Below are 20512 nucleotides of genomic sequence, written 5' to 3' on the forward strand. Positions count from 1 at the left end.
ATACTAAAAGTCAATAAGTGAACTGATTAAACCCGATGAGAGGATGTAAATGCCTCCACCAATGTACAGACAAACACAAGAATCCACAGAGGAGAAATGTCTTTGTTGGAAAAACAGCAGGAATACAGTAGGACTTGGAAACGGCCTATCATGAAGCTTAGCAGCCTCATGACAGCTCCTGCTGTTAAAAGGCTGATTAATTCAACACTTTGATAATGACTGGCTGAGAAACATGGGAGAGAGGGTTGAAAGGCATTCATCAGAGTAGTGTGCCACAGGGGGATAATAGCAGCACTTTCAAAAGATGGGATCCAGAGGTAAAAGAAAAACTGGAACTCTGGCAGGGGGGCAGAGGAAAGTGCTCGACATTTAACACTCAGATCTTATGAAAATGCATCTGGTGGACTGCTTCCATCACACTGAGCTGTACTGGGAAAGGGTTGTGGGCCTGAGGTTAGTTAATAATTACGTCTAATAACCCATCATGATCGGTGAAGTTACTCATTTGTGGGTTTACATATTCAATTAATATTGTATTATTGATAAAAACACTAGAATAGTGGATATGTTTTAAACAAACCTCCAACCAGGAGCAAATATCTTTTTGGTTCATGCTCCTCATCTTTGCTTCCTCGTGAAACTCGTCCATCATACAGTCCATCAGATTCATCAGGGACTTGACTAGATTGGCGTCAGAGGTCGGGGACAGCTCCTGAAAGCAACCAGAAACAACACATTCAAACTCAGACATGCAATCCAGAAATGTAAAATAACAACTAGCACTGAACCTGCATGTCTGGTTTGTCTCTATTTTAACTGTAAAGTGACTTTGAGTACTATGAAAAGTGCTCTATAAAGAAAATGTACATGTATTTCAAAATCCTCAACTGTTGCTTCTTGAACGTGCACAAATAAACAAACATATATCGACGTAACATTTAAGTATATTTCTAGATGTGGTTGTCGAGAAGAGGAGTGAGAAGCTTGAAAATGAACTAAATCTCCTGAGTCATGGTTCGGCACCTTGGTGGCCTTTCGAATGAGCTCTAGGCTGGCCGGCAGTATGCGGTCAAATAGGGCAGCGATGAGGTCTTTGTGTGTTGCGTTGACTGAGGTGGGCATAGTGTTGAGCCAGGACAGCATAAGGGGCCGCCAGCCAAGCATATGAGGCTCCATGTAGATCATACCACAGCGAGACACCTGCCACAAACAGAAAACACACACGTGTACTCAAATACAATCAATTTATACAAATATTATACTTAATGAAGTATATATCTTGACTAATGAGCAATTCTGCTAAATACTGTAAATGAGTATGTGATACTCTGCCTCATGAACTCTTGATTATGACCATATTATAACCCTTTTCCTGAAGAGAAGCTTTTAATGAGAGCTCCGTAGTTCCGATGGAGTGCAGGCGAAGTTGGATCAAAGAGGAGAAAGGAGTGTCTGAGCTGTAGCTAAGAGAGCGGATATGATAGGAGAGACACAAGGAATAAGAAGAGTCAGGTTTGAAGACGGAACGTGAAGGGAGGGAAATAACTCTGAGAGACAAAGAGAGGATGAGATGAAAAATGAAAAAAGAGATCAACAGTGCACAGAAGGGGTCCTGCACAGAATGTGTGTGTGTGTGTGTGTGTGTGTGTGTGTGTGTGTGTGTGTGTGTGTGTGTGTGTGTGTGTGTGTGGTGGGGGCTCTGCATTCAGCATGAGAGGAACAGATGCTAGGCTATAGAGAATGCAAAACAGAAGTCTGTTTAATAAAACAGCAGAGCCAGGGAGATGCAGCGGCATCCTCTCAAGGCATCGATGTATTGCAATCAGGAGCCTTTGTTGCTGGCTCACAACAAGGAACCATAAGGACAGGAACAATTACCAAAAAAGGCTATTATATACTGCTTTATATACCTTTACGTGGTTTGTGGTTCATTTCTAAGGAATGGAGATGTGCATGTGACCTCTTTGTAAGCAAGGTTGGATGATTGACTGCATTTATTTAACTGTAACTGTAACTATAGATAGCTGTAACAACAATTGTACAGCAAAGGGAACTAGATATTCCATGATCTGAAAAAAAAAGTACATGATGTGTATTTTACACTGCCTTAATAGGGTATGAATGGAGGGAAACAGGAGGACTGTAAGTTCAAGACATGAGGTCCTGTTATAGTTATGTATGCATGAAGATATTTTTAAAAAGCAATGAATCTAAAATGTAGTGAACTAACTGACTTTCAAATAGAGTACTTCCTCGTGACAGTCGGAGCTTAATAGCATTCATTACGCCCGTCTGACACTTCGGTGAACATTAAGAAAAGAGGAAATGTGATCCTCAAATCCCCAGCCACGGATGTAATGGATAAAACCCACAAATACATCGTGCAGCCGTTCCTCTTGTGACTAATTCTTCACAGTTTGGGCAGATAGCAGATAAGTGAAGCAGACCACCAGGGCATGACCACTGAGGTGAATACTAGAGTGTGTTAAGTCAGGCACAAAGGGCATCAGGAGGGAAAGCCTTTGTCTGTTATTGGAAGGATGAAGAGATGATGTCGGTGAGGGAGCGCTGGTACATATTTTCCAAAATATGGCCAGAACTGATCGATCGCAACAATATCAGGAGACTGGAAACCATCACTGCTACAAAATGGAACCTATTATGAGACCCTTGAAGGGATACTTGAGGTGGGGTTGTATGAGATACTTATCCATCGTCAGTGTATTACCACCAGTAGATGGTCGGCACGCCACCGGCGTGGAGAACCAGGCAGGAGAATGAGCAAGGCAGCAAAGCTGTACTGCAGGAAAACATCTTTTAAGGCTCCCCTTAAAAAATCTCTTTACCTGTACGATATATCTAGAATCATGGGAGATGATGGTCTACCTCTTCTACCATTTAGTTTGTTTGTAACTTTATTGTATACAAACTAACTTGTTACATAATAACACCAGCAAAGGATTGATGGAGGCAGTAAGTAGACGAGTAGATCCAATGTTCTACAAGGTAAAATGACTGTATTATTCAAAGGAGTACATTGCTTTGCATCAGTGCCAGCACTACTACCTGCTTCTCCACTGCCATCCACAGCAGGTGCTGCATTGACTATAGATAAGTACCTCATTCAACCCCACTTCAAAGAACTGCGCTTTTATCCGGAGTAGAGGTGCTCCTCACCGTGGCTGGCGAGGCCACCTCCAGGTCCATGGGCTCGAAGATGAGGCTCATTTGCGGTGACATCTGAATGATCTCGCCGCTCATCAGACACAGCTTCTTGTTGTCGTCCAGTACCGTGTTCATATTCTCGATCCACACGGCGTCCACTGGGCCGTCAAAGATGAGCCATTTTCTGTCTGGGCTCTGAGAGACGGAAGCAAAGAGGATTTTATAACACCTTGATGTAACATTTTGAATTCGTAGCACAAATACATGTGTATCCGTCAAAAGAAAGGTCATGAAGAACACGTTGTTAACCTGCTGGCCTATCCTCTTTAGTCAGTGTACCCAATCAACATATAAATACATAATTATATCAAAGAAATAAAGCAGAGACGTGTAATTCTGGAGGGATGCGTGGATGTAAGCCGACACAAAACAAAAAGAAAGTAAGTCGGATAGATTAAACCGTTAAACACTGGGGAGGCATCTTACTTGAAAAGACAAGCTACATTTACCAAAAGCGTGTCCCTGCAGTGTTCAAATATATAGCATTCATGAAGAACTCCTGAAGCTTTGAAGTTTAGAAGAAGAGCTTCGACGAAAAAGAACAAAGTGCACAAAAAAAAAAGGTAGAAAAGTTTGGTTTCCTAGGACAATACTTCATATGCACACGCTGTACTTCATTTCCCACCAACAGAAATCCATCTGCAAACTTTCAAGGTCATGAAAGAACGGCACGTTACACCCGGAGAGGAGAGTGTTTGCTAAATTAATGAAATTAACACCTACACGCTGCCATAATGGAAGTTGACAACAAATGTCAAATTCTCCGGTTAAATGAGCTGGCGAAAGCTGTGCTCTCAATTGATTTGTTGTAATATAAACAAATGGAAGATGCCTGGGCTGGGGCCATCTGGAGCCTGTGGGGGAAGTGGGTATACTGTAATGCAATGATCTGACAGAGAGCGTTGGCAATGGCGGAAAAAATGGTGTATGCAGAGAGTTTAATACACTAGGATGCTGCTGCTGACTCCAGATTAGCACACGAAAAAATGAGTTTAGCAAAATGAGATGCAGAAGAAAAGAGAGAAACAAAGACTTTTGCCCAGAGAGAGAAAAAAAATGACTTCACTGAAACTGAATTAAAACAAGCTCTTGTTCTCGTTCTCTTTTTTCATTCTATTTGTATCAGTCTGCGCTGCCTCGGCTGTCATAACCACTCCTCACGCTCCTCATTCATTGACAAAAAAACAATTTGTAAAATGACAACTTTATATACCGAGCCAATTTCTTAAATGACAAGCTCATTTGGAAACAATTTGAGTACAGGGCGGACAAATGATTTTCTATTACGACATGCCTCCAGTGCCGTCTGTAAACCGTCGGCCCATGAGTCTAGTGTGTGCACATGAGTGAAGGAGTGTTATTAAGGATCTAAATTTAACAAGACAGCAGAATGTGTCTTTTGTTTACCTTGTCACCGCCGTCTCCCTTTCCACCAGCTTGAAATTAATTGAAATGTCATGTTACTGTACATTGATCCATCCTAGAAACTCCTCCTTCTCGCTGCACGGCTCCTTATAACGTTAAACATTTAAACACCTCTGGCCACATCCAGATGTGTACATTTGAGGAAGAAGTCATGGAGAAACAGCATGATTCTTGTCTTTCCCAGACAAAGTCAAAACAACTATGTAGCCGCTCAGCAAAGAGAGACTGAGAAGAACGGAAATACTAATCGCTGTGACACAACGTTGCCTTAAATGCCTGTTTCCATAAAGTTTAAAAGTCAGTTTACGTTGCCATTCTTTGACTTATCATGGTCATTTTTGGGCAAGTTGTCAAGATGATGATAGAGCTTAACAAATACTACCTCTGTACAAGTAATCCAGTCCCATCGTAACAAGTAAACTGAGCATTCAGAGCTAAACTGTTCTAGACGGAAACACAAAGTGATCCACTAGATCCTCCAACTACCTTAAGTTAACACCCGTTACCACTTCATGATCATAATTCCCCAAATACTCCCAACAGTTCAAGGGTCAAATCCACATACTTGAGTATGAAATTGAGGGTAAATATGCGTGTCACCAAACACAAGCAAATACTTCGTTGGATGCAATAACAAACAATGTAAATGCAAAGATGGGAATAAATGCAAACGTGGACGTTAAAATCTCCAGAGAATCAGAAATGGGGGACAATGTGGGAGCTTCAGTAATATAAAGAGACGGATCAGAAAAGGAGAAAGTGAGCATTCATTGTCCTTCCTTTGGAGCAGATTCAACAACACTACCAGTCTTTTCAACAGGATTTTGGTACAAAGTGATGCTTTCTGTCGAGGTCAGCATTTTTAAGCTCTTATTTGTGAACATAAACAGCACTAAGCACATGGAAAGCCGTAGGCGCCATGGGAGGTGTTACATCCGCTGCTAAATTGGCGTTTTATCAGGGTTTCTGCGGCGTGAAATATGATATGAATATGTAAATGTCATCACATTGTGTGATTACACTGGATTTCAAGTGCTCCGTATCCAAAAGAGGAACAGGTGCTGTGCGACTAACCCTGCACAGCTCCCAAGTGTGAACATGTTCATCCGTATGAGGGTGTAAAGAAGCATGTCAATGAATCCACATGCTGCTTCACAAGCCCGACAATACTGTGTGTTTGTTTGCTCGTTGGAGTGCGTCTGGATCTAAAAAAATGTTCACACTGCCACACTGCAGCCATCGTACCTGGGAGGAAGCGAAGGCTCTGTAGCTGACGGCGAGGATGCCGTCAGACCACTCGTGGGAGACGGGGTCAAACTGGCCGTACAGCTGTCCCATGGTGATGGATTTGGGATTGATAACTGTGATCTGCACCTGGTTCTCGTCCATCAAACCCTGGTGTCACACCCACACACACACACAAACACAAAACAGACGTACAGATTAATCATAGATATAGACTGGAGAAAAAAGGGATGACAAATAAAAAACAGACTATATACATACACACACATTCTGGACACAGTATAAACACACATAAGAGCTTCTTTTCACCAACTTCAACCAAGATAAAATTGCTTGGAAGATTACTGTCCGTATGACAGGACTTCTGCTAAATGAGGAAGAGAGGCAAAAGGTGCAACAAACAGCTTTTCAGACAATGTGTCACTTTGAGTTAAAAACAATAAGAAAAGGAAGCTTCTGGAAAAAGAAAAAGATCAACAAAAAAGGAGAGAAAAAGGAGGAGGGGATTGGATCGGACATGATCAGTGGACGTGCAGCAACGAGGATGACGATGATGAATGTGGCATTCCCAGCCGTTCCATCAGCAGGCCTTCATCTGTCTCCTTGGTGGGATGCCTCTCAGCCCTTTCAGCCATGTAAATACAAAAGCCAGTTCTGCTCTTCTCTGTGAGATCGATAACTACTAAACAAAGACTACAGCACTGACAAATTGGATGGATGTGTTTACTTGGGGGAAACGCGTAGCTCGGATGAGCCTTGGATTTTCAGTGTAACACGTATTTTTAGTTGACATGAAAGTTTATATGATTTTTTTTGTTACTGATTGAGTAAGTTTGTGTCCCAAGGACTCCGGAAGCCCCGGCGAAATTTGTAATAAAATCCAATTAAAGAGTGCATGGTTAACCATCTGAAACGAATGCATTTTATCCATAAAATCTCTGACAAATTGACCAAGTTAAACCCTGACAGGAACATGATAAATAAGTTGAACCTCAAGGCCAACTACAGGAAATGCAACCAAGAAAGTAAAGTAGCTATTGATTAAGACTTAGTGCCACGTAAGGAATCATGAAATATAGTAAGCTGACATACAACTTGCGGCCTAACAGGCCACTTTTTGTAAACTTCGGTTGCCAGGATCATAATTTGCAGCTCCTTCCAAATTCCTCCAACCGAATCAATTCCCGACCCAGCCTTCATTTTCTTACTTCCTGAGACTTAAACAGGGCATCGTACCTTCTCAAAGACGTCATGCAGGGCTGCTGCCAGCACACGATAGGCGCTGGTTTTGCCTCCGAAGGGCTCACCCACTAGCATGAAACCGTGCCTCACTATCATCATCTCAAAGATCTGCAGGATTTTCTCAGTAAAGAAATCGGTGACTTGGAGGTTCATGCGCTGGCAGTTCTGCTTGATGGCCTCCAGCAGGATGTTGTAGTCTCGTTGTGGAAGCTTGACCCCCGGGAAGAGGTCAGAGGTGATACCCTGAGGGCGAAAGGCAAAGGAGTTGAATCTTGGAGTTGAATGAGTAAAACACATACTTAAAGCTCTGAAGTGGTCCCATTAAAAGCTCCCATCTGAGCTCTGACTGCAGGTGGAATGCGGTGGTGGATCTGGATCTGGGACTGTCCAGAGCAGGTCAGTCACTGCTGGAAGCAGTAGTAGTCTGACTTAAGGAGTTTCTGGTTGGCCTGCTTTTGCAGGGAAACAGACCCACTGACAGGCATTAAGAATAAATATAGAATAGCTAATATTCTTGCTGATGGTCTTGTTTCCTTATGTAGGCCAAACAGAGGCGTCATATTATCATATTGAATTGAAACTTTTACATAAACTGTCAAAAGTTCCATGTGGCAACTTTAAACGCGTTCACCTTGAGATGCGCTTCCTGATGGACACACACACATTCTGAAACTCCCATTCCCACACACACACACACACACACACACACACACACACACTTCAATGAACTGTTCTGACTCAAACAGACTCAAATTGTCCCTGTGCATCATGGCTCCAAATAAACAGACTGGAATTAACGTGGGCTGACATCACTTGATGCATATGCTCCATTAATCAGGACAGGAGGAGCTCCTTTCTATCGCACCTCAAATAGCTTCAGATCATGGGCGAGGAACTTGGGCAGATTGACATCAATAATGGATCTCAGCAGCAGGGTGTCTTCATTCTCTTCTGGAAAAGTGAGCTACGGTGGAATAAACCCACGAAGAAGAAGAGAAAAGGAGCAGAGTGACATGTAATGAGAAGCAGTTGAATCGTGGAGCATTGTGAGAAAGTCTGTCTGAGAAACATTGGCAATCACAACCAATCATTTCAAGAAACTACAATCAGTTAGCAGGTGTCGTGAGTGTTTAAATTACTCCTCTGTTTTCCCAAAGCTAAATTTAAAAAGGCAGCAGGCTTAGTGTCCCTGCTTAGTCTATATAGATCACGTAAAGTAATTGGATGTTTGCAGCGTCAGGTCACCAAAGTGGGAGCATGTACCCCGTGTATATAAAAATACAGGTGCCTGTTGATAGCTTTCTCTTTAAAAGCCAAACTGACAGCTCTTTCCTTCCTCTCTCACACATCACTGCACCCTGCAAAACAGGATGTCATGTTGGCTTTGGAAAATAAGGAGGTTTGGGCCAATTCTAAAGATTCCTCACTGTTCTTTACTGATGCATAGAGTGGCATAAACACAAACTTCGATAGGGAACATGATCCAAAATAGTATCAGAACAATATGTAACCCAACTACTTTCTCGGCACTACTTTCATCAACACAGCCTGCTGCAACCCAATTAAGGACTTTTTTTTAAAACATTTGTCTTTTGGTTAAATAATCAAAGATTGCTCGACTTTAATTAAAATGTGTTTTCCTGGAAAAGAATTGTAATCTCCCAAGTATGAGGCATTTAAAAAAAAAAAGAAAAACAAACAAGCTGTCAGTGGCACTGTGGTTATGTGTAACTGACACGGAATTATTTTTGTGGGGAATATATTCAGTTGCATCAACGCATTCTATTGAAAGATCACCTTGAGGTTTCCAGCAGCAGTTAGCACAGACTTGACAGCCCTCATCCCGTAGTCGTAGTGATGCTGTGACGACAGCTGCTCCGAACAGAGTCGGTAAGTGGCCACGATTTTCACCGACAGGGGCCGGGCGGTCACAAAGCCGCACGAGTAGAGCACGATCTCTGCTATCATTGCGTAGTCCGGGACCATCATGGCTACTGTCCTGAACAGAGCCTGGGGGGAAAGAGATGCTGTTGCTGGATGAAAAGGATTTTATTTAAAAAAAGAACTGAACTTGTGACACAGTTCGGAGATTTAAAACAGAAGGAAAGGCTGAGAAAGAAGATACTGCACCTTGAGATTGTCTGGCAGCTCAGAGCGTCCAGCGTAGCCAGGGTTCATAGTGATGAAGACGGCACAGGAGGGGTCCAGTTTTAGCTCCGTCCCTTCAAACATCAGCATCTCGGCGTGGGCAGTGATTCCTGGACACACACGGATGCAGTGAGATACAGTATGTAACACTCCCGTGCTGTCTCTTTGGACACTTCTTTGTCATGAGCACAAACAGAGAAGATGTGATTGAAGACACACCTCCATGCACATACAAATGCAACTTTCGTGCTTTAAAATGTGTCACACAAGTCTTCACAACCTGTACATCGAGCCACCAATCAAGAAATAATTACAGCTGTAAATTAAACAGCAGCAGTTAAGCAGCAGAACCTTATCAGCATTTTCAAACTTCAAATTGAAAGCTAAGAAAAATCTGTATACCCCTTTGGCTCTTGATTCGTATAACACAAGACATTGTTGCCCAAAGGACCATAGGACACACTGCTGTGCTGCGTTCAACAAAGCCGTGTGCCTTAAAGATCTGCTGGCCAGCCTACACACACTGCCTCAGCTCCGTATTGCATCTCTTTGTAGTCCAAAACCTGTTTTTTTTTCCTCGTTTGAAAACACCAAATGCGTTTCTGGAATAATGCCAGCTTAGGGATATAATAGAAAGCCAGAATGTTAAAAGAATGGAGAACAGAAAAACAACAGCACGAACCCCTCTGTATGGTGAGAATCTGTTGAGCCACCACGGACAGCACCTCCAAGTCAATGCGGTTAAACTCATCAAAGCAGGCCCAAGCGCCGCAGGACAAAAGGCCCTGCTCACACACACACACACACACACACACATTTTGGCACAAACACACACACATACACCCACACAATACATATTTAAATATATTTATGAGCAAGTTTTGCCTGAGTATGTGAGAGCTATTTCTGTATGGCAAGTGGGAGGAAATTTCAGCAGGGTGTAAGCAATTTCAGCATAAACATTTGCATTAATTTACTGTGTGTGTGTGTGTGTGTGTGTGAGGGGGGGTGACAGGAGCAATGTACATGTGTAATTGACTGCATATATTATTATGTGCATAATGGTAGACAAACACTGCATTACAACACTGTATATGGACAGGTTGTAATGGTGCATAGACACTTACATGTTTGTGTGTCATTTTGGGTCTGGAGGAAAAGATGGAATGGTCCATCGTTATGTTAATGGTTTATTCTACTGGATGCATTTGTTTTGGCATACTTGAGAGCAACAGAACCTAGGATATCTTCTGATGAACTATTATGACAAGTGTGTAGGCTTTTTTTAGCACTGATTTGTGCTTTTACAACTGTGTGTGACAGTTTTAACAAAAACAAGTTTGGTTTACTGGTGTTGCTACTCACGGTGAGAGAATTACACTCACTTTGAAGAACTTGCCCAAAGCGATGTAGTCCAGACCGTCAGAGCAGTTGAAGACCACACACTGTTTGGCCACAGCTTTGGCCAAGTCTTTGGTGGTCTCTGTTTTCCCTGTGCCAGCCGGGCCCTCGGGGGCTCCTCCCAAATGGAGGTGGAGGGCACCGAACAAAGTGCTGCGGTGGGAGGAACAACCGGGTTCATGTCACACTTCGTGGCCCGTCGGGGATTAATGTGATCAAGCTGACAAAACCATTTAGTAAAATGTTGAAGTGACTGAGAGCCTCTCTGCGGGGAAGTTGTAGAATGGCAGGTGGTAACTTTTAAATGCCAGACTTTCAGACGCACTGAAAGCTCATTTTTCTATACACTGTAGTATTATTCATTAATATTCTCATCACCCCTCTCTAAACACAGTCTACTATGCCATTTGATCTCTGCAATCAGTGCAATAAAACATTAATAATAATGGGTTTAGGATGTATTTTGTAGGCATTATTGTTCTTAAAATGTTATATTCAAATGTATAATAAACAAATCTAATAATATTAACCCAAAGTACTACAATTTAATTATTTTAATGTAACCCTACACAACCCCCGCCTCATAGAGACAGTCAGCAAACGGCCTGAAACAAAGATTAGATGAACATCAATTATTTCCAGGTATACAGTAAAGAAAAAGTCCCGGTAGCTCAGCAACAACAGACCGTCTCTGCAAGATGAGACTAATGAGAGGACGGACAAGAAAAGGAATTTAGCATCTAAAACAGGAGAGGAAGAGTTCTCGCTGACAGAATAACAAGGCATGTGATTAATAGTGTCGGTTATAAGTAGCTATCTCCAACTTGGGGTTTATGGAGTCATTAGACAGACAAGACTTTTAGCTGCAAGCATCTCTTACACATCAGCGTTAGAAACAAAGAGTGTGCATGCTTGGGTAGTGGCTTTACCGGTAGCAGCGGTCAGTGAGCGGGGTGATGACCAGACGTGGAGTGTTGCCGAGGTATTCATAACCATAAGGCAAACCGGCATTGATCATCTTGGTCTGGAGGTGGTTCTCCTGCACATGGTTGGACATCAAAGTTCAATCCCTCAGTATGCGTTATGATTTGAAATGAATCCCCAAATTGCCCCCTTTTCTACGTACCACCCAGTAGTAGCGCAGTTGGCTGAGCCACTCAAAGTCATTCTCGTCCCTTATTCCTTTTTGCACCAGCGTGGAGAGCACATCCCTGGCATGGACGTCCAGCACCACGAGGGCTCCGAGGGTCACCCGGTTCTGCTTGGATAGCTTGCCGCGCACAAGTGCCACGATGTCGTCAATCTGTCTGTTGTTCTGCTCCAGGTAGGCATCTAAGGCCTGAGGGGGAGGAAGGCATGATGGAAAAAGAAGGCAGAGCATGCTGGAGACCTGAAACTGAAGGTCATACGTTTTGATCCGCGCACCCAACGACTTTTATCACTGCGTCGCTGGCTGAGCATGATTTCAGGTCTTGACGGATATTAAAAGAAAAATATAACCTGGGTTTTGCAGTGCAACTTCATAAAAAGGCATGCTACGGCAAACCTCTGCTGGCTACGTCTAATAAATACAACGTGTCAGCTTATGAAATATCGGCGCTCTTCATTTGATGTGACAGTTTTAATACAGTCATTGAAATTCTAATTCAGACCAGCTGTTCCCATGTCCACCTCAGTCTGTTTAACTGCCGAGTCGTTTTGAATGAGATGGTAGTTTGGAGAAAGCAGGTAAGTCGTCGCAGTAAGTGACACATTCGCTAAAATTGTGATCCGTTTGTAATAATATCCATCCAACAGTAATCTCAGTGTTGACCTCATCTTGAGAAATATGTACATCTTTTGTTCAAGCTGTTTTCTCATGCTCCGTCTCACGTGACATACTTCACAGCATGTGTTGCCATGGTTACAACTTTGATAGAGACATGCAACTTCAGAGCGTACTGTAGATGATGTGTTTCAGATAATAGCTGTTACCATGGTAACACATTTGACAAGGAGCTTCAGATGATGTGTTTCAGGATAAGATCCTGGTATGCGTGATTCTCCAACAGTATTAAGTTTGTGGGTTAAGTTAACAACAATATTAATACAAAGATTGTTGGATGACTTGAACCAACATTTAAATAATGTGTGCTTATAAATGCATGCAGTGGATCATTCTATCCAAATGGTAACAAGAGTCTTTGAGGATACTAGACATACCTTCAAAACCGCAGTATAACTTTTCAAAGAGATTTCAAAGGGATGTATCTTTTTTTTTAGAAAAACAGTCGCTCAGTTCTGGGACTCAAATGACATGATGTAATGACTGGAAGTGAGCTTCAGTATGAAAGAGGCCCCAACACTTTATATGGATATGTAATTCAAAATGCATAATGCATGTAAAAATAATAATAATAATAATAAACAGCTGATCACCTTCTGTCCTGAAATAATGGCGTCATGAATATCTTTGGTCCAGTAGACCTGTGAGACGCAGAGCACGGTCTGGCCCGGCCAAGCACGCACCCAATCGATCCTCGACTCTTTGGGGTACGCCTCCATCGCTTCCCCAATTACCTACAATGGACCACAAGAGGGACAGGCTTTATCTCAGCCTGGTACCTGTAGCATGGAAGATATTAGAAAAGCACACGGGGAGAAGCCTCGGCTTAGGCCACGTTTATACATAGCAGGGTATTTAGAGAAATGAATATTTCCCTCCCTCCGTTTTAAAAAATAACATCATGCACACAACATCGTTTTCAAAAGTTGTCATTTACATCAACCTGCATAAATACGTCGTTGAGCACCATTATAACTAGTGTAGGGAGAAGGATAAGCCAATCAGAATCAACAACAACAAATAACACGAGCGACGTTATCAGAAATCTCCACTTTGGCCGGAGTTTTTAGAAATAATCGTTTTCTGTGATAAAAACGGGGTTTTCGTGTAAATGAGAGGCCAAACCACAAGTGTGTTGAAATCTCATCACAAGAAAGATAAATGCATTCATTTCTTTGAGTGTATAAGTGAAGCTCAAACAGTGCAACAACTATCCGCACAACACCTTATGCAGGGAGGCAATCATGCCGTTCTCCAGTTCCAGGAGCCACTTCTCCACCTGGCCTCTGGCTTTGGAGGTGCAAATGATATCCAGCAGCTGCACCACTTCGCCCTCGCTGCTTTTCATGTGGGTGATGTCCAGCACGTCAGTGAACACCACGCTAGCGATGCCTTCAAAGCACTTCTTCAGATGAGGCTGCACTCTGGAGGAAGAGAAAGGCAAGAGCGTTACATCACTTTTAATTGTTATAAGGTAACCCCGAGAGTCAGGTTGGTTTATTAGCCCACGTTCATATTGAGTACGCATGCTGGTTTTTTCCCCCCACAGATAATTATTTTAACATTTATTAGATAAAAGAGTAATGATGCAACCAACTTGTCCCCCTCCTTTAAAATATAAAAAAAGAAAGAAAGATTGCAGACATAAAAACATGAGAAGAAGAACTGTGACTCAAACGGACACATTTTTACTGTTCCTGCTTCCTTTTTCAAACTCATGTTCTGTGTTATAGGACGACTGCCCTTGTGCGAGGCTGCATCTCCACCTGAACACCAGCTAATGATTTTCATCCAGTAAAGGTCAAACTAAGCCTGGTTTAGTGAGATAACTACAGCATAGCGATTCCTGCCGCTGTATTCCATCACAAAGCAGCTGGTTTACAACCCAGAAGAGGCACAAGCTAGTAAGTCTACCTTAAATAAAAGTACTATTCCTAAAGTCACAAATGAATTTTAAGAGTTTTTATAGTGCGGAGTCATTCTTTAAAAGGTCATTGAACCACTTACATTTATTACATGAGGATTATATCTGTTTGTAACATTTAAGTGCTTAAATTACATGCCAGACTTTACTTGTGGGATTGTGATTCAGTCCAGCTGCACCCCTAAAGACCTCCAGAAGAAGACACTCATTAACTATTTTTTCCATTCACGCCATGTCCCGGGAAATCTGTCATTGCAAACCCGTTCATTGTCCTTGGTCCTAAGCAATGTCACTACTCAAGTGCAGTGTTTGCTGAAGTCCTTCTTATTGTTACTAACTCTAAGTCTTTCCTCTTTACTGCTTCATGTCTCTCTGTTTCTGTTCCTCGTTTTCACCGTGCAACAAAAACATTCAGGAACATTCAGGGAAAACAGAAACAAGTGTTTCAATGCCAGCGCATTAAAACATTGGCAGTCTAGCATCGGATGCTTCAAATTCCCGGAAAATCAAACTAACACTTTCCCAACATTGCAATGCCCTTCTGAGCCCACCGGCACCCACGCTACTGCAGAAATCCCTTTTTTTACATGAAAGGTCACGACTATGTGCATCTGTACTGATGTCATGACATTTCCCAGAACCCAACAAGAGAATAAAGGGATAGTAGAGCGAAAACGAAGAGAGAAATAGAACTTGCAGGAAGAGGTGAAGAGGCTGGAATATTTCTGGTCTTGGATCACATTCATTATTAACCAAATGATCTGGGTGACACCACACAAGGGTAGGTTATCAGTGAGGGCTGTGGGGGCTGAGTATGCCTCGTAGAAAGCTGAATATATTGTAGCCCTTACATCAGTTTACTTGTACTTTAACCACAAGGTTAGTGGTTCCATCCCCGGCTCTGAGTTGCTGCCGGGTGCTTTGCAGCAGCCCACTACCTCTGAATTCTTGGGATGAGTTAAATGCAGAGATCAAATTTGATGTATCTACCTATATGTATATTTTGTACGACGGCGTATTAGGGCCACTGTAGGAGAAAAAAAAGGAGCAGGAGAGGTGGGCAATATTCTGAGAAAAAAAGTTGCAAATTTGCCAGTTTAAAGTGGCAACTTTGCTAGTTTATTACGATGCTAACAACCGGCTTTTATGCTAGCTAACTTCCCATGAATGTCGGTTTTATCTTTCTAATTAATCCATCCCAACGTGTGACAACGCTTTGCTAAGGTCCTTAGGGTGACGGCTGTTGATGGTTATTGTTGGTTAATTTTATATGGGCCAAATTGTCATCTTATGGGTGTTTATTGATCGGGTGGTTTAGCTAAGCTAGCGGTAGCTTTCACTTGTTGTCATAGTAACAGCAACCATCCAGGTCAAGCTACGTGTTTATTTCCTCTATGACCTACCGCTGGCTTAGCACATTTGTCACTTTTAACTAGCAAATTTGCAACTTTTTTCTCCGAATATTGCCCACCTCTCTCGGCTCTGTTTTTTTCCTAATATTGCAATTTAAATAAAGTATATATACCGTGGTACAGAAGCTCAGTGGGTTACTGATGGACATTCTTGTATTTTACTGAGGGCAAGCCAGGGCGCTGCTCATCATGAGCAATCAAGCTCTTAATATAATGATACATATCCTTATGATTGGGAGCACAATGATGCCTACGTGTTTTAGCCGGTTACCTTGTGGGGTCTTTGGTCTCGGACAGGATTTCCAGCAGCTCCTCGTTAGACAGGAAGAAGAACCGTGGAAAATAGAGACGCTTCTTCTCCAGGTAGTTGTTAAGACCTTTGAGGATCATATCCAGAAGCTCATTGGATTGTTTAAGCCTCTCGAGCATCTGGTCGATGGCTGTCACAGCCAACACATGTTTCTCCTGACACAGACGGGAGAGAATAGTGTTTCAAGCAAATATTCACTTCAATTAAGTACTTTCAATTTACTTCAACAGTCATTCTCAACATGGGCCATTTCATTTTCATCACAACACAATTCAGGTCAAGTTCACACTTCCTGGTCTCTAGTTTGATGATGCTAAATTGGCACAAACCAATTAACTACCCAATGTTCTAATAAAATATGTTTTTTTTTGCCTTGTTGGGCTGTAAAGCTTTTTTCTAAGGAAGCACTCCTTAGAAAAATGCAAGCAAGTACCAATTTTGTGGTAGTGTACATCCAAGACTACTATACCCTATATGTGATGCACAAAAACATTGCCATACATTGTACCGTTTTTGTTTATCCAGGAAACATATGACAAGATGATTTGTTGTGTTTATTATTCTTTCAGCAGTGCAGTGTTGTCACTGCTGCCCTGAAGGTAACACTAAAACAATTCAATATCTTCCTTTAGCAAAACATCCACTCCATGTTCCACAGCAAGGCCCACTTGTCACACAGTGCCCCTAAAAAAATCTATGATGGGACAGTAAAGCAGATTTCTCCCGAGGCCTGTCTTGCACCTATGAAATATTTCAGCTCTGATATCATCTCATCTGTACAATAACTCAATATCCTCTGGCACCGTCACCCCCAGGAAGTGCCTAAATAAAAAGTCTATCTCGTCGTCAAGGTTGGGCGCTGAATTTCTGAACCTTCTTACATGAAAACGTTGGCGGCTTGGAAAATGAAAGCGCCTCTTATCCGCTGAATGGAATGAAATAAATGCGGGATGGAGCGAAAATGCAAAGCTAGTGTGTGGAGCCAAAATGAAAAACATGGAGTAAAAGATGCCATCTCTGTCTTTCATTCCTCGGAAGATTTTCTTTGTTTTGTGGCTCTATGGTTTTTTAATCATCATTAACCCAATCGGCCAAGAAACCTTTTCACCCTGCAAGATCTAACAGCTCTTCTGAAGGACATGCTTTCTAACTTTTGCCAATGAAAACAATATAAACTGTAAAGGGCTGCTATAGTTGATATAGCTAGTCTACAAAGAGAATGGCGTTCTTTTATCTTTGTTTAATGTGATTAATTTGCCAACCAGCCTGTTATTGCTGGACGCGAGAGTTTTCACATCTCCTCGCAACATGCAACGTGAAATCTTCACACAAAACCGTCCACAGATCAATAATATGTCGTTCCAAAATATATGTGTAGCTGAACATCAACAGTAACATATGCTCTGGTAGAATCTAAGATCAGGGGTGTGTCCGGTTTGCATCGCAGCCACTGAAAGATACTTTTAATCAGGTTTGGTTGGAAGCCACAACCGCAAAGAGTATCTAGAACGGGACAAACGTTATTTTTGATCTCTCGTGATTTGCTATTGATTTCTTATGATGAAATAAGTGGAAGTAGTGGCTGTTGACTCGTGCCAAAGAGACTTTCCCCCTCTGTGCTCACCACATAATACAAGGAAATAAACAGATGGGATGAATGAGAGATTCAAACTAATTTGATACATATATATATATATATATATTTTTTTTTTTTGCCCATAGTTGGAAGAACTTTAAAGGCTAAATCAAATGATGAAACTTTGGCTGTGTTTCAGTGGGATCACAATACTGGCTAATGGTGTCGAGTGATGAACTGGTTTTTCATAGATTTCATCAGCAGAATGTAATGACCGGGCTATTTTTATATTGAGTCTGCCAGCAGGAAGCTATTCATGAGCACAGTGAAGGGGTAACAATGCTCTAATGCATGTATTATGTGTGATAATGGGGTTTTTAATGCACCAAACAGATGGCTCCAATGGGGGACAGCGACTGTCCCCAGCTGATATGGCAGGTCTGCAATCTGTGTGGCGAAAAAAAAAAACAGAATCTAAAGAGAGTATTATATGCTTTGTTCGAATCTGACACACACCACACACCCAGGACAAACGATGCCCTGTGTGTTCAAGGCACATCCTGCCGAGCGTTATAAGTGCCTGAGTGTGAGTGAAACATTACGTGAGCTATTCTTGACTACTGTTGCGTTATCATTGGGAAAGTGCATCAGTCGAGTCGTAAACAATGTGTCAGCCGTCATTTCCGTGAGCTCGGTCGGTCAACTGTTTCTTCCTTCCTCAGCTCATTAGAGGGGGCAAAGGTGCTGCGTGCTGCAATGTTGAAAGACAACAGGTTCACAGAAAAATACATCCTTAAAATTGATTTGGTCCCTGCAATAGTAGATAAATGACACATTAAAGCGGGCAGCAAATGAAAAAAAAAAAAAACATTTAAGCTGTGGAGGGGGTTTTTATGATCAGTGGATCTTGAGCAGCTCCCAGTGGTTGATCTGACGACAACAGCCTGGACAACAAAAAAAAGAAAAAGCCCTGATATGATTTGTGGCGTGGAGAGCTGCACTGTGGCCTGCCTTTTTGCTCACACTGTTCTGTGGTAGTATGGAGTTGAGATGATTCCAATTTCATGCACTGCTGATCAATGCCATGGATGAGATGACGGGATGTGTTCTTTGTCAAGATGTTGATGCAGTATACGTCTACGGGGATGGGGTGTTTCTCCTATAACTGGCCCATGTGGTATCGGGAATCATTCATTTTAAACATCGCAACAAACTGGTGATTGCAGAAGAAGAGCCGAGTGTGAATCACAACTTTCCTTTACAGAATTATTCATCTTTACATGCAGGATTGAAAAACGTCACATGATAAGTTGAAATTGTTAAAAAGAAAATATTGTCAATTTTATTTCTACAATCATTTAGACAAGAAACTGGGTCTGAAAAGTGTTCACATTCCCTGGGGAGCATCTATATTTACTAGATATTGTATCATCTTGATACCTCATGGTTCATTTTTAACGACAAATCTATGAAGAGAATATTCTGCTGTCATCACTGCATTCATATTAGTCATGTCCAGATGGTAACCATGCAGTGTATGGATTACAAAAATGACTACATCCGCAATAGAGTAGCCACTTTGCTTGATTCTCAACTTCCCCCACAAACATTTTGGACTGCCTGTAATAAATTCTAAATGTATTTATTCATCTATTTTTTTTTCCTGAAACCTAGTTTTTGCTGCTATCCAATCTACTGAGATGCACTACAATACATTGTTCTTGCAACATTTCACTCTCTTGAGAGACATGCCTTGTCTGACTTGATTTAACTCAACCCGCGACCCTGAATACAGTATAAGCGGTGGACAATGGATGGATGGATTTAACTCAAGTCAAACTGAATAAAACAACTCAAATCGAATTAAAATCTCAAGTTGATTACAGTGAGCTTTCAAATGATCAGAATTAAGCTTCTATACAGTCAACTAAATGCCTTTTGTCTTTGTCTTCTTTATGAACCTCTAACTGCTGTGTCCAAATGAATTCATCTCCCATTCAACATAATAGCATCTGGTCTTCATCAGTAATTCTCCAGTCATTCTCTGGATTACAAAGACAGATGCTTGAGGTGAATTTAACACCCAAACCAATGAGCCCTATCGAGTTATTAGTGACTGGTATTATCACACATAATGGTCTCTCAGTAGTACTCTGTAGAAGTTTTACAAAAAGTGAAGTTCTGAGTTAATATTCACTAAGATTTTGTGTATTTCCTGAGCTGTCTGTTGAGAAGGATTAGCTGTGTGTTGCCTTGGTGAACAGAATGTATAGCCTACTACTGTAAATGGAACTAAATGAGGTGTGTGGAGGTGGGCGTGGCGCAGCATCTGGCTGCAGGAGAGCGAGAGGTGTGTGGAGGAGCAGCGTCAGCTGATTGACACAGCTGCAGGTGATCTGGGTGATTGCAGAGCTTTTATATACTCCTCAGTAGACGGAGGAGGTCAGACCCGGAGCTCACGCCGACACGCTGAGGAAGGGAAACTGCCAACGTGCGTCTCTGTGCTCACCGAGCCGCTAAGAACCCGCATGGTCGACGCCACAAGCGGAAACTTTGCAAACTTTAGCAGTAGCGCACATAAAAAAAGTCTAAAACTGTCAACAAAGACAAACTCAACCAGAACGTGTGTTCTGCAGAGAGACGGGTAGAGAGTTAGACTTTAATGAAAACCTAGTCAGGCAGAAAGCCATCATGCAAGTGTTGTGCACGCCTTTTAGTATTGAAATTACAATGATACACTTACAAATGCAGAGTGATATGTTTTCCTTGTCTTGTTCAT

At 42.0% G+C, this 20512-nt stretch overlaps 1 protein-coding gene across 1 annotated transcript in view; it reads right to left on the minus strand.

The window, feature by feature from the left end:
• dnah7 (dynein, axonemal, heavy chain 7) overlaps positions 1-20512 on the minus strand; it is a gene marked incomplete at its 5' end in the record, with an annotated part of 64587 nt that overhangs the window by 32402 nt on the left and 11673 nt on the right. The window contains 15 exons of the mRNA XM_084022108.1: positions 581-712; positions 1024-1200; positions 3178-3360; positions 5896-6045; positions 7132-7380; positions 8003-8101; positions 8935-9147; positions 9268-9395; positions 9968-10070; positions 10671-10839; positions 11616-11725; positions 11813-12025; positions 13105-13245; positions 13737-13935; positions 16119-16312. Coding sequence (XP_083878234.1) covers positions 581-712; positions 1024-1200; positions 3178-3360; positions 5896-6045; positions 7132-7380; positions 8003-8101; positions 8935-9147; positions 9268-9395; positions 9968-10070; positions 10671-10839; positions 11616-11725; positions 11813-12025; positions 13105-13245; positions 13737-13935; positions 16119-16312 — 2460 coding nt within the window. The remainder of the gene's footprint in view (positions 1-580; positions 713-1023; positions 1201-3177; positions 3361-5895; positions 6046-7131; positions 7381-8002; positions 8102-8934; positions 9148-9267; positions 9396-9967; positions 10071-10670; positions 10840-11615; positions 11726-11812; positions 12026-13104; positions 13246-13736; positions 13936-16118; positions 16313-20512) is intronic.

Source organism: Eutrigla gurnardus (genome assembly GCF_963514095.1).
Source record: "Eutrigla gurnardus genome assembly, chromosome: 12".
In the NCBI taxonomy this organism is placed as follows: domain Eukaryota; kingdom Metazoa; phylum Chordata; class Actinopteri; order Perciformes; family Triglidae; genus Eutrigla; species Eutrigla gurnardus.